We start from the raw sequence: 26195 nt of genomic DNA on the forward strand, positions 1-26195 counted from the left end.
CGAAAACACCCTGTATTATTTTGCTGATAATTTTAAAAATTTTATCATATTCATTGTTAATGATAATTATAGGGAAAAGGAACACGTCTTTGACATTCGTTTTACAAAGATTCATCGATCTTCCAAAATCATATCATAGATATAAACATCAACGTTTTCTGCTGGTGACCCAGAAATCGATTTTTAAAATTTTTTTTACTGCTCTTAAACGCCGGAATCCAGTTTATTATGGTAAAACCGAAAGCACATTAATCTGCCAATGTCGTCAACATAATATCATCAAGATAGAGTTCTTTATTTTTTCAATAGAAAAGGCAAAAAGATGAACATTATCCAGTACCAAACTACGACTTGGAGGATTATAAGTAAATTTTAAATCAAATGGCTTGAGCAGGAAATTCATTAGTTGAGATCTGTGAAAGTATTTTTCTTGAAAAAGAAACAATGTCTTAAATCATTGACAGCAGGAACTTCGATTGATTTATTCGTTCCTTCGTTTACCGCTGATTTCTGTTTTAACCGTCACGTATTCTATTAAAAATTGCTTTTTGAATTGTATTTTTAGTTGTTTTATAATAAAATTACTTATTTATTGTGTTGTTGAGAATTAATTTTACAATTGCAAATGTGACGAAGCGTCCATTTTGTTTAAAGTGAATTGAAATTCCGTCTGTTTGCGTTATTAACTCATTAAATACCAATCTTACAATACAATTTCCCCTAGTTTCTGCTACAAAGTACAAAACACCGCGTGCGGGAAATGGTTGTTTCCGCACTCCGAGGACAACCGAGAAATACCGATTTTAGGGCTATAAATCCAAAAAATATCTATCAAATTTGTGGGTACGGAGTACTCGCTTTCTAAATACATACTCGGAATATTGGTAAATAGAAAAAATGTCACTGCATCTTCTCCAACGGTAAAGTTTAATTGAGAAAAAGATGTGCTTTGTTGAAATTTATTAGTTCATATTAAGCTCCCCATTTTCCAATATGGCGGCGCGATACCTAACTGCAGATACCTACCAAGTATAAACTTTTCTGTACCTTTTGCAAGGTAGAACCATTTTTACGTGTCTATTGATTGGATTTATAGGTGCTACTTAGGTTGGAATATGGATTAATCGCGCGGTGGGACTATATTAAAGGGAGATGAGTATTATGATAATTACTTTACTTATTTATAGTAAATTTTATCATTACTTGACGAGATGACGATAATATCGATAATGCTAAATTAATCCTGTCTGAATGCCGTGTAGTGGGTCAGAACATAGTAATAAAAAAATCATGATTTACTAGTATTTCTTTTGTCTTCTGTTATATAACTAAAATTTCAGCGAACTAAATTGTTTGACTCTTGGTAAGACCCTAAATCGATAAATTGCGTTGCCACTGAAAGCGAAAAGTCTGCAAGTGATAACCTCTTTACACTATCAGGGTATGTCAAAACCAGAAGACGATTTGCAATTTACAAAACGTACATCTCCCTTGTCCCTCCTTCCACTTTATGTTCCACCAATAAGGTGTGGTGTAATTTACGTCTTGCCGACGATTGGTTAGCAGAGGGATTTTACACCCCTGGATCAATATGGATTTCGACAACAACGGTAATTCAAAATGTTCCTGTTCGACACTCGATATAAAGATCAAAATCGTGTAAAATTGTTTGCCTTTGGCGTATTAGCACTAAGCAAACTAGTCTTTAAAACAAGTTACTTTTACGCTCAAATTTGATCGTGTAATAGTTTTTCCTTACAATAGTGGTGTTATAAATTGAAAATCCCTGGGGATTTATTCTCAGTTAGGGCACATAATTCAATTATAACTGAAGTATTACCAAAAATAAAATTTCTGTTAATAATTTAATCAGTATTAAAAGCAATGAGTGCGAATCGTGGACAATTGCCAGATTCTTCATCCTCACCACCTATCAAGTAAGTTACATAGAATTTCAATTGTTTACTAACTTTAATTTCTCTTAATAACATCTTTATCTTAAAATCTGCAAACTCCTTTTTTTATAAATTGCGTGTTTTGTGGCAATAAAATTTAACACAGTGTGCAAATTTTGTAGATTAGGTTTTTTATAATTACACGGTTTTTCCTCTTTTTCTTGTAGTACGACTACCTTTAGGAGACGAATTTTTGCGGAAGTATTTGTTTATTGTTGTTCTACAGTTTAGTATAAATTTTAAACGATTTAATTCATAATAAGGGGAGTTAAAATGGCGTTTTTAAGACTGGAGGTACTTGAGTAACGCGAGATTAATCTCCACTCTTAGATTATCTATCTGTTAAATTTCACAAATATTGGTCCATAAATTATAAAGATATACCTAAGACCTAAAAGTTTTAGGTGGGACACCTGTAGTTTTAATTTTTTTTCTTTCTATGTGTCTTCTTTATTTATTACACTACCTTTATTTAATTTTTCAGTATGCAGTTTAGTGGATATAGTGCTGGCGAACTTTCTGAAGAAGAAGTTTCCGACCTTCCGAGTTGTGCTTTTGCCACTCGTCAAACTGCGAATTCTAACTTACAGCATCATTATCTGTCAACATTACATCACAACCCAGGTCAGTAACTTATAAATTCTTGATCAGTTCAGTTGTCACTCAATTTATTCTCCGGTTTATTTGAAAAAGGTAGATAGGTACAAAGTAAATTTGTAATTTTTACGATGACGTCTTTTGCTTTGTAGTTTGTGCTGTCGCCTAAAAAATTTAATGTGCACCTCTGCCAAAAAGTGCCTTTTGTCCGCCAAAAACCTCAGACTTGAACAAAAAAAAAATGCACTTTTTGGCCTTGGTGCACAAATAACTAAAGTAACACTTAAGGTATAAGATTATATGGCAGCACTAAAATTATCCCAATAATGGAAACCAATATTGGCGTTAAGATGGTTGTCTGGGGTCGTGCAGCTGCATCCCTTTTCCTTCGTTCAGGGCAGGGATTAAAAATTTGTGAAAGAACATGATTTTGATGTTTATTGTAAATTTTGTTATTGAAACGAAATTCCCTTTAGCACTTTGTGTCTTAAAAACAGTAAAGATGATTTGTAATAGTATTGTATATTTAATAAATAAATATAATTTCGTGGGTACGCATTTGTTTTGAGACCGGCTCTGGAATTCACAACACAGAATTGCTTGAAGCATGATTTATGGTTGGGCTGACCGCCTACTGCAATTGCGACAAAAGGAACGTTTATCTCCGGCCAAATACTTTTAAAGGGCCATATAATCTTATAACGGGTGACTATTAAAATTTTCACTTGGAGTTGGCTGTGAACGAGTTTTTATTTTTTGTGTTACTTTAGACATACGCAAGAACGAACGACAATAATGTCAGTCAGTACAATTGAAACATAGCTTTGAAATGTCAAACTTGTCAGTGTCTAAGGTGCAACGGAAAACAAAGAATGATCCATAGCCAACCCTAAGTGAAAATTTTAATAGTCACCCGTTACCTTAAGCGTTACTTTATTTTTGTATACGCTCCCAAAAATAGCTATTTTACGGACTCAATCCCAGAAAGTTGCCGTGACAACTTTTCAGGATCATTTAGGTAAATAAAGCAAAATGGTTCAATAATTCCATAATTGTTGAATTATGGTTACTATGGTGGCATGGTAATTAAAATTCAAAGTTCACTCTTTTCGAGACTTAACACGTAGTACTAAAAAGTTTTTGCGGACTCATCTGCTCGATTCGTCCGCAAAAACTGTATTTTCGGTACTTGTAACAAAAATAACTATTTGCTGTCTAGCAATCCGTCCGATTTTTTTCTTGCGATATTAATAATTAATAATTATTATTTTTGCTGTGTAACAACCTGTCCAATTTTTTAATAATACATACCTGAGGACGAGCTTCTGGGATTGGTGAAATTGAAACATTTAATTTAGTCATGTTAGAACTTGGGAGTCTGTTTTGCTATCGGCACATGCCTGTTTTCTATGGGGAGGCAGTTCTGGGATACCTATATGCCGCAATTTTAACCTTCATATTGGATGGGCACAAAATTTTAGCACCTTAACATGGATCCAAATTGTTGTCACTACTTTGATCAAAAAAATTGTTTGCAAAAATTTTAAATTGCAACAGGGGTCAAATATTATATTTTTTTGTTCGACACTCTCAGAATTTGAGAATTTTCTCCTGTGTGAATGGATTTTGATAATTGTCACACTTGTTAAAACAAAACGGAAAGCTAATTTTAAAGATTTTAAGCGATTTGGAGCCTTTCAGGGGTTCGTCGAATAAAAAAACGTATTCAACTCGTTCTTGTGTAAATTTGGTTTTTGTACTCATAGCCTTGAAAGCAACGCTTCCAACATCCAACGCTCGCTCCGAAACGAGTGCTTCCCGGTCGACTCGAATGTAAAAATTGCAAAAAACACTGGCCCTCTGAGGCATTCAAAAAAAAATCTGTCTTGATAATAATAAAATTTAGTTAATAAAATACAACTTCCCTGGATTTTCCTCCATTAAAAAATTACGGAAAGATTTATAATCGTTGAAAATTGTTCCTACAAAATTCACAAATTATTGCAAAAATTGAAATATCAAGTGGAGCAATTGTTTCCAATAACCAAAGATCACTGCCTACTTGGTTTTATGTTCGTTTATGTTTAATGTATTAAAACAAAAAAAATTAATTTAATTTTCGTACAAAAAATATTGTACGAACCACTTGCGTGAAGACATCTTCCGTTCATTCGCGCATTAATTAAAGGCACTCGCTCCTTCGTCGCTCGTGCTTTAAAAAATGCGCTCATGCGGGAACATCGCCTTCCCGCACTTGGTTCGTAAATAACTATTTTTTAGCACTCGAACTCGTTAAATAAACTACTATTTTCTGATCTATTTCAACAATTAAACCTTGATATAAGTAATATTATTATTGGCGATGTTAACAGGTACATATTTCTAACATTTATGTAGAGGTATATATTGTTTCAGATAGCGGTCAGTGTGGAGGCAGTTCGTTGACAAATTCAGAATATTATGGGACATCTCCATATAGAGTTCAAAGACATGCAGCTAACATCAGGGAACGGAAACGGATGCTGAGGTCTGCTATTGGACCCACCGGGTACACCCGTCTTGATATGTGGCTTGCTTGCTATTTGTTCTGTATTTAGGTGATTTTGATTTTATTTTAGCGGTAATTTGTGTCGTAGATAATTTCGTTCTTAAAAATAGAGCAATTTCCTAATTAACATCGGTTTGCAGCAGTATCAACTCTGCGTTCGACGAGCTCCGTATGCATGTCCCTACCTTCCCCTATGAAAAAAGGTTAAGCAAGATAGATACTTTAAGACTGGCTATCGCTTATATAGCATTACTAAGAGAAGTCTTAACGGCTGACTGTGATCCTTTAACATACGTGGAAAGATGTTTAAGGGGAGAAATTAAAGCTGACCGAGCCAACTGGAATACCAGCGGTAATTTTAAATAATTGTTACAAAATAATCGAACTTAAATGTACCTATGTTTTAGATCTTACTGCAAGATTGTCTTGGATTAATTGGGAGAATTTAGGAGTTAGTCCCAACAGGCGGAGTGCACTTACCTCTTTGGCACTAACCTCTGATAATATTAGTCACTAATTGTACTACATACATAATATTATTTATCATATGTTGAACTATATGTGCAATATTATAGTAAAGAAAATATATCTTACATTTATTTGATACTTAATATATTACAGTGGCAGAATCTGAGAATTTTTTCTGTGTGAACGGATTTTGATAAATCTCACAACTTGTTAAAACGAAACTTAAGCGATTTGGAGCCTTTAACGGGCTCGTCGAACAAAAAGACGTTGTATTCAACTCGTTCGTGTGTAAATTGGGCCTTTTTGGCACTCGCGGTTTAAAATGGCCCACTCTATACAAAATATTTCACAAGTGATATAATAAGCCCGACGGAATTGAAAATGCAACCCACAATACATTTGCAAAACAAACCTGGCCGCGTCCATATCCCGCTTTGCTTTTAAATCGTCAACATTTGAAAATTGTTTACGACCCAAACCGTAGTGGCTTCAAGCAACATCTGGGCTACATTTGAGTGAGCAAGAACTTCTTAGCCTAGTTTTTCAATTCATTTGTCTTATTTGGACGAACATTATTCTGCTGGCGGGTCATCCTTTTTCGAAACAACTGACAGGCGAATTTATTTTTTCGATGTTCGGTATAATTGAACACGATAAAATCCGGCATAATCGAACGTGTACAGCATGGAGTACTTATTTTTTTTAATTGTTGCATGAATACATGCAAAACCGTAGACTTTTTGTCTATGTGGCGCAATACGAGTACTGCAGTTTTGTGCAGCTCTTTCGGTCGTTCAGTACGAATTTCACTTAGTGGACATACGTATTATACCTTCCAGTTAGATTCACCAAAAGTGCCTCTCACCTGAACTCATGAAATAACTGATTTTTAATTGAACTTTTACAATCGCACACATTTGAAAAATCTTGAATGTAGAAAGCGTATTTTTGGCTGAAAGGAGTAAAATTGTTTGATTTTATGAATTTGCAAGCTGCAATTATTCATTAAATATTGTTGTTATAAAAAATACATACCTACATTTTCAACATAAATGTTCCACTTGACTTGTTCTTAAAATTCTTACCATCCAAGGGGGGGTATTTGGTATCTGAGTCCTTACAAAATAAAAGTTTATTTGATATTTTATTGATAGTACATAAAATAAAGAAATAGAACAATTTTGACTATATTATTCTGTTAAATATATGACAATCTAATGAATTAATCTCTATTTTTGATGACAATTTACATATTTTATATACACTACGTCATAAAATTTCAATGAAATTGGACATACATAATATAGTTATATATGGTTCCCAATAAAAACAAATCAGGGTACAATTTCTAGAAAAAGCTGAGAAGTGTACAGAATAAGGAATGTTAGGATATCTGAAAATATGTAAGTGTATGTATAATATTGGTCCTTATGTGCAAGTATTGCTTTTACAATATCATTGTTATTCTAGTCTAGGAAAAATAATTTATATATAAAATGACGAAAATAGGATCTATAAAATATTATACAATATATATTTTAATAAAGTTTCTATATCAAACAAAAACCATCTTTTCTCTAATAATTGAATCACGTCGTAAGCCACTACGTTTAAAATCAATACATTTAATAGATCTTAAATTAGTCGTTGTACACGCATATGTTAGCTGCAGGTTGGACGGTACAGTTAGATATGCAAGATAAATTAGCAGACTTGTATATAAATTGATGGGACTGATTATATAATGTAACATGATATAAGAATCCACTAACAATATCTTGTATATTTGGTCATTTTGGTCAATATAATATTTTCTTTAATCTATCACACATTTAACAAGAAAAACTCACTAAACTGAGTAACAAATATTAATGAACAAGTCCCGAACTTGGCGATCCCAAATTATCGATTTCTCTTTGTGCCCTGCTTATCTTACTTTTGTCTTTTGGAGTCTCTTGCTCACCAGTTTCCATAGCAAACATTTTCATTTTTTCTTTGAACGATAGTTTTTCAGGAACTGCTGGCATCGTTTGATTTTTCTGCTGAGCTTGCTCGGCTAAACGTCGCGCCCTCGGATCCCTGTATACTTCTTGAGCTCCAATAACTCCTGGAGTGGCCGTTGAAAGACCTGGTGAAGCATCAGTGGGTGTTGTAGGAGAAGCCAGCATCGACTCAGCTTGACGAATGAAACTCTACACAACAAACATTTTAAACACCGCTAAATACAAAAAAACCTTTGTTACATTTGGATCTTCTCTAATAGTTTCTTCCAACTGCAAAGTGGTGGGAGGGGGTTGTGGAGTAGCCGCTGACGTGTCGAAAGACACCCTTTTCGTATTTTCCTTTGCTCTCATGGACATTACTGCAAAACTTGACCCCCGTTCTGGCGGAGGTGGTGCCACGGGTTCTGGCGGTGGTATTTGAATGTTATTATGGGCACTATTCGCAATTCCCGGCTTCAAAATGGATGTGGGAGGCGTTTCTTGTTTCATTACGGGGACAGGAGTCGGTGCCGGGAGCTGACTCTGAGCTGAAGGCTGAGACATACTTGGACTTGGGCTTTCCTGGAAAAAATGCGTTTGAAAATATTTACCACAGGAATGTCGCCCGTCTGCTTTTCTACCTTTTCGGTGTCTTCGTCATCCTGCTCGGCCGCCTCCATAGCTCTCCTTTGAAACTCTCTCTCCAACTGTAAAACTCGCAGTTGTTCTTCTTGCTGAGGAGTTCTTTGCGGCAAAGACAACAGTTCTCTAATTTGTTGTTCCTGCCACTGTCTTGATGCTTCTCTTCTGGCTTCAGCTTGTCGTTCCTGTTCCTCTCTAGCCCAAGGATCTCTTGGTGTTTTACTACTTTGAACAGCTGATGTAGGATAGAATGCCATTTTTGGCGGATCTTGACTGCTAGCAGAATACAAAGGGTGGGTGTTCGTTGGAGGTAATTCTGGAGGATCTTCTGCTTTTTTAGCAGGCTTAGGTGCTATCGGTGGAGACTTGTAAGTTGGAGACGTTGGTGTATTAATCTGGCCTGCCGGTGCGGGATAATATTGGTTTTGTTGGTGATAATTCGAATAGTTAGCTTGTGAATATTGTTGATTCAGATTTAAATTTTGCATACTCTGCGTATTTTGAGCCATTTGCATGTTGTAATTTGGAGGATATGGAGAATTATTATGTTGGCCGTAATACTGTTGGTGTTGGTAATAATTTGGATTAGTGGGCGAGTGTTGATAAGCTTGACTCTGTTGCTGCTGATGAGACGGTCCTGCCATTCTACCATGTTTCTTTCTGTTAAGCATGTCCGTGCTGTCTACTAGTTTTTGAGATCTCACGTTATTTGCCATACGGAGATCTACTTCTTCTTCGTCTTTCATTCTATACAGTGGTATCTCTACTTTGCTACTTTCGTGAGCTCTGATATTACCACTACTAGCGTACCTCATCATATCATTTGTTTGATGATTTACTGGGTGCTTTAACATATCGTCGCTTTTTGAAACCCTCATTTCACCTTGCCTACTCAAATCCTCTTGCACTCGATTTTGTTCAGATATCCTCGCATTATTATTACTTAAGTATCTCATAATTTCTTCATGTCGAGAATTTTGCGATTGCCTTACGATGTCCTCTCGTAACAAACCTCCTCCAACATTGTTATAGCGACTATCCTCCTGCCTTTGTCCGTTAGAATGAACGTGTTGCACATTGTTAGGATAATTTTGTGTATTGCTGTGTGGCGGGACTGCGTAGGAATTGTTAGGTTCTTTTATTGTTTGTCCTTGATAAGGCGGTGTATTATACGTTCTACTAACTTCTTCTGGCCGAGGGTGATAATTTGGATTGGGATAATTCTGACTTGGGTAAGTCTGAGGGTGATGCTGATTCACACTTGGGTAAGAGCCGGACCTATTATCATCCCCATGCAGTCTTTGAGTCGATGGGGGGCTTTTTAAATTTGGTATGGATTGATGCAAATTTGATCGAGATGCGTTCACAGTCATCGCTGGCGGATAATAAGCTGACGCAGGTCGCTGTGAGTTCACAACTGACGACTGAAGGGAATTTTGAGAGCTTCGTAAAGCAGAAGTTCTAAAATAAACAATACATTTGAAATTAACACACACAACATAGTTAAATGTTTATTACACATACGGAAATATACTTTATTAAAAAATAAATATATTTTATTCTGTACCTGTCTCCCAAATGTTGCGGGCTCGGTATTTTGTTCCTGTAAACGCTGAGATTCTGGTAGAACCCCCCATCTTGCTGATGAAGATTATGCGTAGACCTGCTACGCAAACTTGCTGGATTGCTAACAGGTCCGTTAGATGGCGGCGCAGCAGCACTATTTGTATTAATGCTATTATTCGACGAAGTTCGGCTATAACCCGGATTGAAGACATCGTGTGGATTGCGAGATTGTTCAGAATTTGGCGAAATATGATGAAGGGCTGGTACAGATTTTGATGAAGGTATGGTGCGTTCCGAATCCACCCTCGATGGCAAATCCCTTTCAGACATGCGTCGAGGACCTAGATGAAAAATATCGATTAGTTATCGGCACTCTTATCGCGTCTCTATAAATAAAGCTTACAGGATGGGTAATACATCATATTAAAGAGTTGCATCAAATTAAATAAAGGGCAATGCTGCCTAAACTAGTAAAAATAAAGTCGTGCGCAACATTGAATGCCATTATCTTACAATGAAAAGCGCCAACTTGGTTATCCTGTAATGCAGCTAACCTAGCAGCGTAATCCCGTTCGATGTCCGCGCAACTCTGTGTTTTCCTTGAAGCTTCACCACAACTTTTCATTATCGGACAATTTTTTTTCGCGTAGCGACAACATTTTCGAACAGTTTTTCTGTGTTTTATGTCAGAGCAACTTTTCCAAGTCTTTGGCAGGTACTTTTTCTTCAAAACAATTATTTTCGGAGACTTTTTCGGCGATCTGTTAAAACTATCACCGTAGTTTTTGCCTCTTTGACTATTTCTAAGTAAACTGCTTCTTCTACTCACTACGTACGATTCTGGAAACTTTTTATAAGCACTAGATTTTTTCTGCAGATGTGTTAGTCTTTCTAAGCTGTCACATCTAACCAATTGACTGTTAAAGGATTTTGGTTCAATGATTTCACTGTAGCGCCTATCATTTGGGCCCAACTTTGGTGATTTTTGTAAATTAGTTAGGTTATTAAGACACTCTGTTTCCTGTAGACGTTCTTTACTGTTTTTCAGAATACCTTTCGGTTTACTGATTTTATTTTCTACGTTAGAATTTACATCTTGGGCGTTGGCTCCATTTTTACACACAAAATCTTCGTTAAAGATACAATTTCTAAACTCACACCTGTGCATAAACTCGAACTCGGCAGTTTTTTTATCTTTTATGTTATCATCAGAATTAAATTTGGCGATAACGATAAAATCATCGTTATGGTTTTTCGGTGATAAACTTGGTTCAGAAAAAAACTTAACGCAACTCTTTTGCAAGTTATTTTGAAGAATACACTTTTCCGATTTTTCACTGTTTTCCTTCTCAAAATGATTTGACGATTTTGAAAATCGTATACTGCATTCACTCTTAGAATCCGATCCGTTCAAACTCCAGTCACGCAGTAATTTTAACACTTCTAGCCTTTCGTATTCCGTTAGCTTATCATTGATTTTTTCTTCGCTCACACTTTTACTTTTACTTTCAAACAATTCGCTCTTATTCAAATCTGGGAAGCTCGTAGCTTTGTTTTCAAGATTTTTAGACAGATTATCGACCTGACCGTGGCGAACCTCGTCAGGTGATTTCCAATTTTTATGTTTTATTGGGGTATCAGGATCTATATGACTCAAGTCCAAATTAGATTCGTGCACTCCACTATTGATACTGGACGTAGAACTCGACAAATCTTGTAAAGACGATGAAAACAACCTCTGTTGACGAAATTTTTTTGCACTTATACTCAAAAATTTATCAGTGTCACATACTTGCTCAATATCAACGTACGGATTCTCGTGAATATCGATTGAGTAACTTTTTTGTTGCACAAAGTTATTGGCTTTGTCCTTCCATGATTTATTGGTAATCCGAGGTTCCGTGTCGAATTCCTCAACTTTTTTCATTTCGAAGTTTGTACCGGTTTCATCGTATCCCAGAACAATATTTTTTGGTGAAGGTTCAGAAAAATCTGTAACTTGCAAATTAAAAACCGGTTCACATTCCACTTCTATTCGAGGTATTGCGAACTTTCTCGATTCTTTTTTATACAAAGTGTCATCTGAGTTAAAAAACACGTTATTTTTCGGTTTCGTTGCCGGGGGAGTAAATAAACGACCACTGTTGATGCTGAACAGAGATTCTTGAGAACTCTGTAGACCGTAGTATGATTCACCATAGAAATCCTCGGCTGCATGTACAAAAATATAACAAATGTTCATGAAATAATCTTACGAGGTGGTAAACAAATTTATGTATGCACTGTGAGATTTAATATATCGTTTTAGAATGGTCCGAACAAAAAATCGATTACCAATATTTCAATAAAAAGTCTCTGTCTTTCTCGATTATTCAATAAATCAACCCGTCTTAAACTTGTTTGTACACTTTTGTCTCTTGATTCTGTTACAAATTCATCAGGTGAGGTGCATTTCAAATGAGCAACCCAATTTCTTGTAAACTTAAGATAGTGTGTTAATATTGTTATTGATTACTTTTTTGTGCGTATATTTTTTTATTATATGTACATGCTTCCAAATGAGTATTTTATAGAAATAAATTCAGCCTGTAATCAAAATACATGGAAATATTTAAACACGTAAATATGTCTTTTTTGAAAAACGTGGCCAAACACCACTGTCTGCTTTCATAGTTGAAATTATAAAAGCAATAGTAAAGAAAAAGCGAACTCTCACTTTTTACACGCTTCATACACTTTTTTATGACAAAAAAAGGATCTTTTTTTATCGGATGTTGGGTTGGCATAGGTCAGTTATTAGTTGCAGCTCGACAAACGGTGCAGTGTAGTAGCAGTGTATTAATAATCGTGTATTTGTTATTTGTAATAAACGGATATGGCGATCGCGTACGGTGCTGCGGGTGGCAACGCGGTCCAAGCGCAAATACGCTACCGGGAACAGTTTCCAGACAGGGTTGTATCTAGTTCAAAAACGTCCAAAAAGATTGTGGCAGAGATCGTTCCCAGTGCGTGGTTTAACTAAAATCAATGTTGCGGAGGGCACAGGCGTGTATCACGCATTAACGACAACATTTTCAGCATTTACTGTGAATATGGTATGCTAAAAGTAAGTGCTTTGTACTCGTTCGTTTTTCCGACATAATTCAATGTCAGTGTCAAATTTCTTGCGTGGCAATTGTTTTCGTTGAGATTTTTTTAACATTTCACTTTCATTTGCACTTCACTGGCGTCGACCACGGGCCGGAATGAGGCGATTTTGAATTTCAGCCAGTGCAAATCGTCTTCAAATATCTGGGTGGTTTACGGCTTAAAATATTTCCGCCTATTTTGATTACACCCTGTATAGCCCTCGGTGATTTAATTAGCAAAAACTTGGTCTGCAATATTCATGAAGTCCTGCATAAATATCAAGTTTTGTATTAATGTCGCTGTAGCAATAAATTTCCATTTCATTAATTTAATCGATCAAAACGAAAATGCAAATTTTACTTTTTTAAACATTAAGTCACCTAATTATTATGGATTTATCAAAAAAAATTGACCTAGCAATACCTACGGAAGAAACAAAAAGGTTTTACATTGTTAGCGTGAAATTAGATTTCATGTTACTACAGTCTTATCTAAACTTTAATCAAGTTAAATTAGTATTTAAAAAAATCTTACCACGATGAGGGGTTGGACTTGGTTGTTGGAGCAACGTAGCTAAACCGTGATAAACAGCACCCCCTTTGGCTACTTCAAGTGTTACAACACTACCAGTCCTCACAAGAAACTCCGCGGCCTTTTCTTGAGTAATACCCAAGAGAGATTGTCCGTCAACAGACAGTAACTGGTCACCAGCAGCCAGCCTCCCGTCTCTATCTGCAGCTCCTCCCGGTACAACGGATTTTATATAAATACCCAATCTCTCCTGACCTGCTCCTTTCGCTGCCACTATAGACAAACCCATGCCACCACCAGCCTTGTGTAGTCTTATAACTTGGACCTAAACACCCAATTGTACTTTTCGTGCATATTTTCAAACCTGAAAAACTAACCTCTGGTTGAGTCGTACTCAGCGCGCTTGGTGGCCTCGGTGCTGACATGTAAACAGTCCAGTGTCCGGAACTTGTCGGTTGTGCAGCCAAGCGACAAAGACCCGACGCTTGCAAAGGATGTAAAAAATCAGCAAGTCCCGGTGGAACCCCTTGTACAACGTCGCAACTAAAACCGTCGTCCGGGAGTAAAAGTTGCAGAGGTGGCGCTGGATCTTCGTAGAGTGTGACTTCTCGTCCTTCGGCTCGTGCCAATTCATCTGCGACGCTTTCAGCAGCTTTAGCTGCTTGTTCGAGAAGAGGTGGTGGAGCTAACTTTTCGCCAGGTTCAGCTAAATTAAAATTTTATTAAATATTCACGCAACCGTTACTGTGGGTGGCATTCATTACCTTTATATTGCCTCAGTAGAGCACCTAGTTGCATTGAATTTAATTTGAAGCACGCGGATGATAAGCTGGCTAATTCCTCGGGTGTGTATTTAGGTGCCTGCATTAAATGCGCACACTGGACTATCTTGGCAAGATGGCATTCTGCTGCCAATTCTAAGCCTTGCGATTCAGCCCATGCTTGCAAATTTCTCAATCTATTAAGAAGTTTATTTCCGAAACTTCTGGTACATAAATTATTGTTGCTAATGACGTTCGCCAATGCTTTCGCAGAAATCCAGTGAAACAACTGAGAAAATAACTGTATCGTTAAAGCTGCATTGACTCGACATTTTCGCAGAAGATTCATAGCACCACTTAAAATGTTTATAACTTCTCTTGGATGATCGTCTCCGGCCACAGACATCAAATGCGCCATGGCCGCATTCAATTCGTCCGTTAAACATGCAACTAGATTTTTAAAAGCTAACTGTACAGCATCAGCAAGTGTGTCCTGGGCCTGTATTGAAAAAGCGCTGACGTGCCGGTCGGATTTTAGAAAATGTAACAACTCGCTGGCGTTGGCCAACCAAAACGCTTGCGATGTGCTCTCAGTGCTCCTATCTTGCACCGTGTGCCTAATTAACATAGCTGCATGTTGAAGAAGGACCGTGAGCTTGTGGGCACGTTCTGTTGGTGTCAATTCGGGTCGATAATGAGTCGATGCTCGGTAACGGGCGCAAAGATACAAGGTGTAGGCGGGCGCTAATCGAAATGTTGGTGTCGTTACGTCCAGATGCGTGATGACGCGAGCTAAAAATTGTTCTTGAGGTTCTTCGGGGAACTCGAGTACTGCTGGAAGAATGGGGTCCTGACCGCGAGGGTACCTGTCCATACCGCTCAGCCTGTGCGGAAAATGAGGAAAACAGGAATTAAATCAGGGAATAATAATTTGTTATTCATTTTAATTTCAAACAATTAACGGAAATGAAAGTATTTATGGCAAAAACGACATTACATTTTTATAAGTTTCATTTAATGATATTATATTCAATGTCAAAATTTTTTACTGGACACTCAGTACACAAAAAAAAGTTGCCTGTGCTATAATGTGTGTATTTTCTATTTCATTACATAATAATAAAAGAAAACAGATATAATCAATAGTGAATCACAAAACTGCAACTAGGCTGTTAATTTGCTGATTACGAGTACTATAAAACGCCTAATCACTGACCTATTTTCGGACGAAGATCCTAAAGATCTGTTATCTTCTCTGGCTCCGCTGGCTGTAGAAATGGTTTCTACATTTCCTTCCAAATCAAATGTGGTTTCGATATTTTCTCTGGAGGGTTCGGCGGGGCTTAGTGCACGAGGAGACCGGCTATATTATTACACAAAGCAACTTAAAATAAAGCAACAAAAAAGAAAAACCAAGCGGTGCTCATGCATGAAACAAATATTCAACCCACCTATCATATATCCTAGCATTATCCATAACTGCTGGATGCCTGATTCTCTCTTCGTGTGCCGGATCCAAAAACCGATACGTGTTGCTATTTCCGAACTTAACAAGACTCCCATGATTTAAAATTGTTGTCTGATGGATTCGTTGTCCGTTGACGTAAGTATGGGCGTCTGCATGACAAGGTGTTAACGACGTAACTCCGTCGGTGTTTGTGATGACGCAATGTCGGGGTTGGATGTGAGGGCCGTACAACTGAAGGGCTATACCGTTCGCGGATCCAACCTACAAAAAACACAGGTCTTGGCGTTATAAAATCTGACAGTTTAAAATACAGAGGGTCTAACACTTGAGGTGCTTATAGTGCTTGTGTCAGTGGCTGACTGAATTTGATCGTTGTTCTTTCGATATTCGTTCCCACAATAACAAAATCCACATGGCACATGACACCACATGAAAAACACCAGACGTTTGCACTTTCCTCGGTATCATCAAATTGGGAGTTAATTTAGATAATTGAATAGTAATCTACTGGTTAAAAAGGCTGAACGCTCCCAAATGAATATAATGAATCTTAATTATAGAGGCACGTCATGAATGCATATCATTGACGTGGAAAATAGAGATGGAATCGATGTTGCTGCGAACTCGTGCATCAATATTTTCCGAAAAATTTTACAACTTCGATCGATTAGAATGGATTTAAATATTTGATGTGGTTAGACTTACGACTTGGATTAATATGAACCGTGACGTCTGTAACGAGAATATAAATATTGAAGAGCAGTATAGAACTTAAAAATAGATACACCATCTCCCCTTTAAATAGATTTATCAACAATTCAACGAATTACATTTTCATAAATTGCACTTGGGTCCCGAACATAATAAATCTGCTTTATAAACAAACGGACCGAATTAATGTTAAGCTGCATTTAAGATAATGAAATATATTTCCACAAAGAAAGTTATTTTCAACTAGAAACGATTTAAATTCCAGTAGTTGTGTCGCGACATTTTCCTGTTTTCTGTTTGAAGACACTTATTTTCTAAATGATAGCCTTTCGTTTTGTCTCCTTCATTCTCGCAGAGCATAATTTTGTAAAACCAAAACCCGTTTCATTTTAATACGACGTGCCGTTCATTATATTACGATTATAGTTTACGTTTTTATTGTGATCAAAACAAAAATCTCAATTTTCTTGGCCAGACAATTCCACTAAATTTTAATAGCTGCCAATAAATCGGGCCAAATTCAATAATACACAGAAAACATTTTTATTTACAAACTTACCTCCATGACATCGTTTGTGAGTCGAATCGTCCTTGCGGTGTCACCCGGATGGGGTGCAGATCCATCTGGTCCCAGTTCAACCAAAAGCGGTACAGCATCCCTAACATCGCGAGGATTTGTTGCATTTGCACCTAATGCCCCTGGCTTCTTTTTCCTTTTTCGCGGGGCGCAATCTGCTGGTCTTCTTCTCACGTGAAACATGATAGAGCCTAAAAGTAAGTCAATATTTAATTCCGCTCTGACAAAGCACTTGTACGACATTGTTTGATTGTTACGTAGATATTATCAAAACAGTAAAATGAAAAGAATCGTCGCTTTTGGGAAAAAAATCAAATGGTAAACAGACCGAATCGTGGCACAATTTTGAAGGCATTCATAACGTTGACACTGACAACACGTCCGCTGCAAGTAAAACACTTTGCACGTGTGGATCAGAAAATAGAATTCGCAGCAATCTGAAGCTTTGAAATGCTTGTATTTACAGTTTACGCGTTTTAGCAACCTACTTGTGGAAGTTCACAAATATTTAACTTCCAAGTTGAAGGAAAAACATCTGCAGACAAGTTACAGAAACACAATAGAACTATTAGGATATCATCACGTGTGACATGTGTGAATAAATCGATGCTTAAATTTAGCGACCGAAACTTACGTATTTAGTTGGATCGTCCTCACAAAAACTAGGTCTATCCAAAAGGCAACATTATTTCCAAAATTCTACTCACAAACACAGATAGGTATGTATAAATTATCCACGCGAGTTAATAATTAACAGTAACTACGTAACTATCGGTGGCGAAGACAATTTTTAAAAATGCGTACGTCAATATTGTTTTCGCGCACATTTAAAAGATTTATTTGCTAAAATATGGGAGCTGCTTTTATAACATCCGAATATCGAAAATTATCGGAAATCGTTCTTCTGGCGCTATCTATCTTTCATGTGTGTCGATGTGGAACTCTGAGCGCAGTTGTGAAATTGCAGGTGAGCTCGCTGCTACACTCCAAATGTGTGGATGTGTTCACAGCTAGACATCATCACCCCTCGATAAATCTATCCAAACAACGGCGAAAATAAAACGAAAATTTATTTTCCAGGCGGTTTATTGCGTTAATCATACTTAAACGAGATCAGACTTCATTCCCTTTTACCATATCCCGCTTTTAATTTTCCAGTACGCTATCAACCTGCAATGCGCCAAACAACTCCAGAAATAACTGGAAGCGACGGAAATTAGTTCTATCATAATTCTGAATATCACAGGCATTTCGTGAAGCAGCAGAATTGTATAAAGTCCAACGTAGGAAACTGCCACAAAAAAATCTACAAATAATTTTGGACCCACATTTTGTACCATATCGTAAAATATTCTACAGAAGAACTTTGGTTTTCCTCCGGATATAAACGAATGTTACACATAAGACGATCTAATGAGTCTTTTAAAGTATTGATACTCTATAAAAAATGTACAATCCAATTTCAATTAAAATGACTAACAGCGAGACTAATTTAAACTTCGAGTTAACATACAAAGGTTAAATTTACAACCGTGCTCCTGTATTTAATTTCTTACAATTGAGTTACGTTCGTAATCCGTTCAAGATATTTTAAGACTTTTGATGATACTTTAGTGTGTATAATTAAATTACGTTTAGATTTATTTAAGCATATTCTCTTATTTATTTATACGTTTGTTTGGACAAAACTCCATGAAAACGTTTCTTTGTTCGATAAAATTTAAGCACATAAAGTGTGTTCAATCGTTTAACTTTTCCAACGGTGTGATCTCTCGTAAAACAGAATTAAGGCATCAAAAAAACAGCGTTGAACTGAAATTTCTTTTCTGACAAATTTGTTTTTGTCTTTTTTTGCAGACTATTCTCCGAGGGGAAATTGAGTGATCCCAACTCGCGAAACGTTAGAATTTATAGCGTTTCATAACACTGTATGTTTGGAGAAGCACGAGAAAGTAGAATACTTGTTATTATGGAAAATTAATAAGACATAAAAAAGGTAATACCCGTCCTTAATTAATTCATAACTTTGAAAATGTAATAAAAACACAACAAAAAAAGCAACACATCAGGTTTAATTTTAAGAAATACTGAAAACACACAAAACAAGATCATATAGTTTTGTTGAAAGCAATTTTAATTATCACGAGATATATCGAAAATAAGTTAAAACTAAGACAGACTAATGCACTCAACTGTAATTACGTTTAATGTTGGAAAAACTTTCAGACAGATTGCCTTTGTCAATTTTAATTAAAACTCTATGGACCATGCGCAGACAGTCCAAGAATATGTACTTCACCTCGTCGTGCGAATCTATGGTTAAATAATTTTGTATCAGTATTTTCCTGGAAAAGTGGAACAAAAAAGAAAAGTTAAATGTTACAAGGTTACCGATTTTAATTTATATTTAACGTACCGGCACCGATTCCTTAAAGAAATAATTAGCACTATTGTATGCTTCATTAAAAAACGTATACCTGGAGCTACACACGCGAACATGCCCTAGGATAACTCCTGCACCAAAACCAATCTCGCAGTAAAAAAAAAAGATTACTCAACTATATTATCATTTACCTTAAAGTCGTAAATACGTGGAAAAAGAAATCAATCGTGACTGAAACTATCGCCCCCTCTGACCGACAACTGCACAGATTAATTGACAATTCTATGTAAAAAACAAAGGAAATATTTACGGTATGATGGCTTTACTTTGCTGAGGAAGTCGTTCAGTACAGAATAATCGCTATAATTACGTTTCATTAGATAATAAGTACAGAAAGATTGATTTTGTTCTGCCTTACTGAGTTCATTTCAAAGTACTAACAAGGTCCGCTCATGAAAAACGGAAGTTAACAGACGGTTATACCATTTGAAAAATTCTTATGTGCTTGGGTATTTATAAAATCCTTGTGTATTAGGTGTTATTTATTCACCACCTGTAGAATGAACAGCATTACATTAAAATTTTAGCATGTTGACTCCTAAAACTCCAATAGTAAAACTCTAGCACGAGAATCGATATTCATTTAAATAATGTATTTGGGTATTGTTAAAAAATAATTAAAATACTGATTAACGTACCCAACATGACTTCGCATTGAGCATTTCTGAGTCGCTTGTAAGATCTAAATCCCATCATTTTGATTCGTTCTTCTAGATTCGTTTCAGTTTCTAAAGTGGACTACGAACAAATTAACAAAAATGGCGAAAAATGTTCACCATTTCTTGAAAGTCAAGTAAAAAAAAGTAAGAATCCGTATTTGACAACTGAACATGTACGTTTACATTATTTAAAGTGCAGCGTAAAACAAAAGAAGTGATATGTACAGTTTAATGGACAACACTGAAAGGAACAACTAAATAATTCAAATGTTAAAACGAAACTACGATAATGCCCAAAGTAAAAGAACTGAATTGCAATTTGTAAAATGTAAAAAGACTACATCACTAGTTTATCAAGTGTCCAATCACGACTTGGTTTGCCGCCGTGTACTTCATGAAGATGGACGAGCTTCGATGAATAGGCAGTAAAATGAACAAACTTCAACAACATTACGATATCAACGGAAATAATCGAATCACAAACGGCGGCCGTTGTAAATATTGAAAAAAATACGACGGAAGAACGGTGACGGCGCGTGATAGTCCACCTTTGGTGGTTCGAGATCGACTAATACCACTACTATCAACGATAATTAGGTTTGAAGGCACTACTCCACGGCATGCGGTGACGGCGGACAGCCTATAACCTACAACCACCCCTTAACGACGAACTCTCCTTGCTCAAGTTCAGTTGGACTCAAAATCTAATTCTATCGCATTTTCTACAAGTCGTTAGCACAAACATTTACTACAACTGAAAATGTTACATAAGGCCCCTTGTAACTACTTAACGTAGGTATACAATAAAAACGCGTCTGATCTTTATTGTTTTTGTAAACAAGTAAATTCATGCAACCTGTAAAGTGTAACTTGTCAAGTGTTTGAAAAAATCTTCATCTTTAATTGGAATTTTATAAAATATTCACAAACTCCAAACAATAGTACGCATGCACGTACTGTCTATGAAAATCATTATTTGTAAATGTTATAGTCTGAGAGAGTAAAATCGAATGGGAGGAGTATACGCAGACAATGCGACTGTGCACACAAGTTTGTAAAAATAATTACTATTTAGAGTATTTGACTGTTGAGGCAAATTTGATTCCGTAAATTGTGGACTAACGTAGAATTGAGCTTAAATTTAGACTCACAAAAATGATCTTTGGTAATTATTTTGGTTAGGTGTTTGTCCTTTGTAAAGTTTTTAAAAAGCTTTTTACTCATGTAATATTGCATTGTAAATTGTTTTCGATAGGTTCTTTTAGATTATGGACAAATCATCATTGGATAAATCGACAAACAAGCTGTCAATTGGTCTTTCTTCATGTAAACGTGTAGACTTTAATTGTCATATACGTAACGAACATGTCCATTATACACAAACTATAATGTTGTGCTTTTAAGCAAATATTTGTTATTTATGGGTGTTGGAGCGCTGGATGGGTATACGTATATGTAGATATATCTAAATTTGAAATCTTGCCATGTATAAAAAAAGCGAGGGATGTAAAATGACGCAAGGATTAAAAGGGTAAAAGAAAAGGTATAAAGTAATGACACAACAAAGAACGCAACCAACTAAATATGGCTATTACCAAAATAGCTGATAATATTGATTTTAACTTCATCTCAAATTAGTGAAGCAAAAATAATTAATCAACTACCCACTACTGACCGTTTTGCGAAATTATATAAATGCAGGTACGTCTCTTCAAAGATGCTAATTAGGTAAATGTCAGTGGCCAGTATTTTATCACTACAGTCAAAAAATATAAATAGAGGAATTTGAAAACCACCCGATCTAGTTGGAAATTTTGTTAAATGTGACACACTTGTCAAACGTCTTTTAGAAGGCAGGAAAAGCTGATACCGGTAACAATAATCTATTTGTTTCTTTACGACGAAAATAAACATCATAGAAAGGTTTGACCCAAAATTCAACTTTTCACTTCTATAAAACCAGGTATCATTCTTCGATTTTCATTCCTTTGTACTTTTTCACGTTAAAGACACTATACAGTATATGTAGTCTGCGACAAAATAAAAAAAACACTGCATTCTACGTCAAAATTACAACAGCCAATTCTGTTGTTCAATAGAAAATGAAAAAAGTAGGTTATATTATCACACCATATTATAACTGACTTTTTTTTGTCTTAGACTAATCCGTTAGTAAATGAATAGCAACGGAAAATGTTTGAGTTTGAAACGTCAATTTGACTACTTATATGGGTGTTCATTTAAATTTCTTCTCATAGTTGGCGTTGAAGAGTCGATTGTGAACCATTGGTCAGTATGTAGGGAAAAAACACAAACAACGCAAAAAGTGAGGTTAGATTTAAACAGCTGATCCGTGATCCGTAATCCGTGGTGCGTTCACAATCGATTCTTCAACGCCAACTTTGCGGAGAAATTTAAATGAACACATTTTGCTGCATTGAAATCAATCAAATAAACAAAAATTGGTACCTGTGTTCATAATTCTTTTTTTTTTTTGCAACTTAAATCAACAGGTGGTGGTTTTTTAAATTTTGGCACAGACTATACGAGAAATATTTCCTCCTGATCGGGAACAAAATTTCCAAATTAATGTTTCGTTTGGAAAATAAACACCATCCGAAAAATAGAAACTGTGTTTTTTTAAACCCCTGTTGATTCATGCATTACTTAATTTATAACGTAAAAATCCGGCAATATTAAAAGATCTTTTTATGCCAGAGAATATGCTTTTTTGAAGCAGGTGACAGTTTAATGTTTACATTAAACATGTTATTTCAGTTTACAATAACTTAAAGAAAAGTTTACAAAATTTGTAACCAGTAATCACTTCTGCGACATGACCGTCTTCTGTTGTTCTCACTGGCCTTGCAAAACTAATACAGCCCGATCACCACATATAATGACTTATGTACGTAACAAAAATACATACATAGTTGTAATCAATTAAAAATTTTCAACCGAAGTAAAAGAATGGTAATTTAATTATCATCAATCTTAAAGTTTACGTTTGTAATGTTGGGGGAAGGAAATGTAATAAAACGCTTCCCTCAGAACCGGATGGAAATAACGTCTTTATTCATTCTACTGTTTTTATGTATTTTTAAATACTCGAACTAGATTACATTATGTTCCTCACTGCTTTAAAATAAAGTTAAAAAATCGGGCGAGTTTAATACCTAACTGTTTTGACTACAATTTTAAAATTTCCACACAAATTTACGAAACCGAAACAGTTAATTAAACTTTAAATCGAGTGGCAAAGAAATGCACAGCAAAAATAAATAAATGAATTACAAAAGTTTAAAATCATGAATTATCGATTCTTTCTTTCATGCAAAAAAATTTCAAACGTCAGATGTAAAAACAATGCGATCAATCATCCAGAGTTCCACAGCAGGTTGCACCCGTTAATTGTACCCCACATATACATATTTACAAACGGAAATGAACGTCAACACGAACATTTTCAGTTCCGATGAAATTCCGAAAATATTAGCCTGGCTCGCAGAGCAGAGCGCGCGTGACTGGTTTTCGAAAAATCAACTCGATAAATCAGGCGCGCTGGATAAGAAAACTCGTTTGCCTGCTTGAGTCGCGTATGCATCTAAACAACACAAAGCACTGAATATACATACGTCTGATGCCCCAGTCCATCATCTTTCCACAAAAACTACCATATTCCGAGGGGCAACGTCACTTTTTAGGGCCGGTGCACTTCGCAAACACAAAAACCACTGTCCGGTCGGTCCGGACTAAAGCGGGATTGGTCCCGGATAAATAAATTCGTACCGATATTGTCCATGTTTGTTCCTCAAAGAAACATTACCATCATCCTATCGCGGCGAAGTCTCGCCGAGAATGACGCACTGCTTTAAGGTACAGTGTGCACTGAAGCATGCGCTACTTCAAGTCCAAGAGCCCCTCACCTACACGCCGAGGAGAAGAAATGGAGTACGACAAAAACGCTGGATTGGAAAGCCGGGTCGCTGTTAGACATAGTGCGGATGTCAGCTTCCAATTGGGAATAAAAAATAACCGCGACTTAAAACACTTACAAAATCACCACGTTCTTTGACATTTACATCTGATTGAACCCGGACTATAAATCACGAAAATGTATTATTTTATTGTCCGCAGAAATATACCGGTGCGCCACCTGTTGTCATGCAGCTCAACATTATTTAGATTCCTCTAAGGGAATTCTATAAAAAGACGCAAGTCGTAAGCTCACCTGTATTGGGGGAGTTCATCAGGATTGATAAAGGACACTCGTCGTCGTCTAAAACGTATTCGGTATCAGGTGCACCTGGTTGTTGTGTAACTTGGACAAGGCACCATTGTGTGGGATCAGTTTTGTGGAGGCCATATTTATCTAACATTTCTCTTACGACAGCACCAGCACAGTCTCTTACTGACAATAATAATGTTTTGTAAGGCACATCTTTACACAGCGCTTCTCCATAGATTTTTAGAGTTCCACCTGCAGAAGAAAAAAACACTAAAAAAAGTGAAACCACTAAAATTAAGACAATTCATATTTAAAATTTTAGGAGATTCACTACCACACAAGTAAAAAAGTGTAATTATCGAATATAATCAAAAGTAGTAAAATGATACAAATTGTGTTATCAATAATTTATAACACTGATCAACAACCAAAATGTTTCCTGACCGCAACTAACTAATTTAGGTTTATATGTACGTGGTTACTAATTATGAATATACCAGTAAAAAATAATTTATTAGCTTTGATTTTGAAGATACACCTTATGTCTCACTCACAATCATGTATGGAATCACGTAATGTGCCTCCAAAATAGTCCCTTATTTATTATTTTATTAAATGACAACCTCCACTTTTTTCTTCTCTTTCTGATTGACCTTCCTATTACCTAAACGATGAATGAAAAAAATTGGTACATAACATTTTTTTGAGAAAATGACAAATTTTTTTCTTCAAAAATTTAATTTAATAGACCAAACAATTTAGAAGATTTACGGCAGAGAATTCGCACTGAAATGGAACAAATAAGCCCTGACATTATTGAGCGCAGTGTACAAAGTGTCGGTGAGTGCCAAATGGTTGGCGGGAGACAATTTCAACATTTCCATTAAATTTTTTTTCTCAAAAAAATTGTTATGTAAGGCACCAATTCTTTTCATTCGTCGTTTAGGCAGTAGGAAGGTCGTCTATCAGAAAGAAAAGCAAAAGTGGGGGTTGTCATTTAATAACATTGGTGATGACGTCATTACGCAAAACCAGTGACGTCATGTAAACAAATTGCGCATCCCAGGATGGCATTTTTCGAAATAAAATCGAGCTGTTATGTCCGAGCGATTTTCTTAAAAACATCACATAACGCTATTATGAATTTCGGCAAAAAATTAAAATTAAAAGAAAATGGGTTTTTCATAGTTATTTTATTTAGCTTACTAAAAGTTTAACTACTTTTTTCTTATTTTGACAATCAAACGTATAAGGAGTCAATCAGTCAATCAGGACCGGTCATTTTTACTATTGTTAAAAATCAAGTATGTACTATAAAATAGTTTAGTATTTTTTCTCATTAAATTATCCTTAGTTTTTGTACAAAACCTCTAAGTAATTTCATGTGAAATAAATTTTACGATTTTCCTGAGGTTTTAAATTTTTTAATAATAATTTACCAACACTCTTTCTTGTAATCACTAATCAGAGTTTGTAAAAATAATTAAGTTTAATAAATAATAAACAATAAGCATTAACATATTAGGTCTCATCTGTAACTCTTAAAAGTCAAACAGATGAACATTAAAAAAAAGATGAATTTAACAATCGAGTACGTGATTAGTGATTACTGATTAGCGAGGATTAGCGAAACCAAAACAACAACTTTGTGGAGATGATTATTCTTTAGAGGGTAATATACTTTTTCTCAAGGTATCAACCAATTCTTAGAAGATTTATTTGCCGTTGACTCATGAAGAAAGTGGGATAGTACACTATTTCTAACGTCATATATTTATGTGTACTCGTGTATGTGCGATGTTACGGTTAGACCCTTAAATGTGACACTAAAAAATTAATTATCCACAAAATCTTTTCCCCAAATGCGACCTCAAAAGCTTTGTTTAGTTGCAGTGCTAGGCTTTATATTTTTTTAATTTATTTTTTACTA

At 35.8% G+C, this 26195-nt stretch overlaps 2 protein-coding genes across 11 annotated transcripts in view; one reads left to right on the plus strand and one right to left on the minus strand.

The window, feature by feature from the left end:
- Positions 1-1569: 1569 nt before the first annotated feature.
- Fer2 (48 related 2) lies at positions 1570-5693 on the plus strand. 3 transcript variants are annotated; one of them, XM_069048609.1, is made up of 5 exons: positions 1570-1937; positions 2440-2579; positions 4968-5100; positions 5241-5452; positions 5508-5693. In XM_069048609.1, exons 1-5 carry the CDS (start codon positions 1885-1887, stop codon positions 5615-5617), a joined length of 648 nt encoding a protein of 215 aa, XP_068904710.1. In that variant the 5' UTR covers positions 1570-1884; the 3' UTR covers positions 5618-5693. The 3 variants fall into 3 exon arrangements, with proteins under 3 accessions (XP_068904710.1, XP_068904712.1, XP_068904711.1); XM_069048611.1 differs by having other exon boundaries at positions 4968-5079; positions 5244-5452; XM_069048610.1 differs by having other exon boundaries at positions 1572-1937; positions 4968-5079.
- Positions 5694-6685: 992 nt separating this feature from the next.
- Positions 6686-26195, minus strand: part of cno (adherens junction formation factor afadin) — a 35307-nt gene continuing 15797 nt past the window's right edge. For 3 of the 8 annotated variants that reach the window (XM_069046491.1, XM_069046492.1, XM_069046493.1), the window contains exons 6-17: positions 24269-24517; positions 16918-17126; positions 15631-15908; positions 15396-15542; positions 14183-15063; positions 13796-14124; positions 13422-13743; positions 10272-11969; positions 9760-10099; positions 8192-9653; positions 7812-8132; positions 6686-7760 (exon numbers count right to left, since the gene is read on the minus strand). In XM_069046491.1, coding sequence (XP_068902592.1) covers positions 7437-7760; positions 7812-8132; positions 8192-9653; positions 9760-10099; positions 10272-11969; positions 13422-13743; positions 13796-14124; positions 14183-15063; positions 15396-15542; positions 15631-15908; positions 16918-17126; positions 24269-24517 — 6560 coding nt within the window. In that variant the 3' untranslated portion in view covers positions 6686-7436. Of the gene's footprint in view, positions 7761-7811; positions 8133-8191; positions 9654-9759; positions 10100-10271; positions 11970-13421; positions 13744-13795; positions 14125-14182; positions 15064-15395; positions 15543-15630; positions 15909-16917; positions 17127-17263; positions 17377-20016; positions 20090-23672; positions 24065-24268; positions 24518-26195 lie in introns of those variants that run through there. The other 5 variants (XM_069046497.1, XM_069046495.1, XM_069046496.1 and 2 more) reach the window with 5 other exon arrangements.

Source organism: Tenebrio molitor, chromosome 5, assembly GCF_963966145.1.
Source record: "Tenebrio molitor chromosome 5, icTenMoli1.1, whole genome shotgun sequence".
In the NCBI taxonomy this organism is placed as follows: Eukaryota; Metazoa; Arthropoda; class Insecta; order Coleoptera; family Tenebrionidae; genus Tenebrio; species Tenebrio molitor.

Coding starts and splice junctions, on each gene's coding strand:
- Fer2 (XM_069048609.1), top strand. CDS start 1,885: ATGAGTGCGAATCGTGGACAATTGCCAGATTCTTCATCCTCACCACCT. Junction 2,580..4,967: donor AACATTACATCACAACCCAG/GTCAGTAACTTA, acceptor ATATTGTTTCAG/ATAGCGGTCAGTGTGGAGGC. Junction 5,453..5,507: donor AGCCAACTGGAATACCAGCG/GTAATTTTAAAT, acceptor CCTATGTTTTAG/ATCTTACTGCAAGATTGTCT.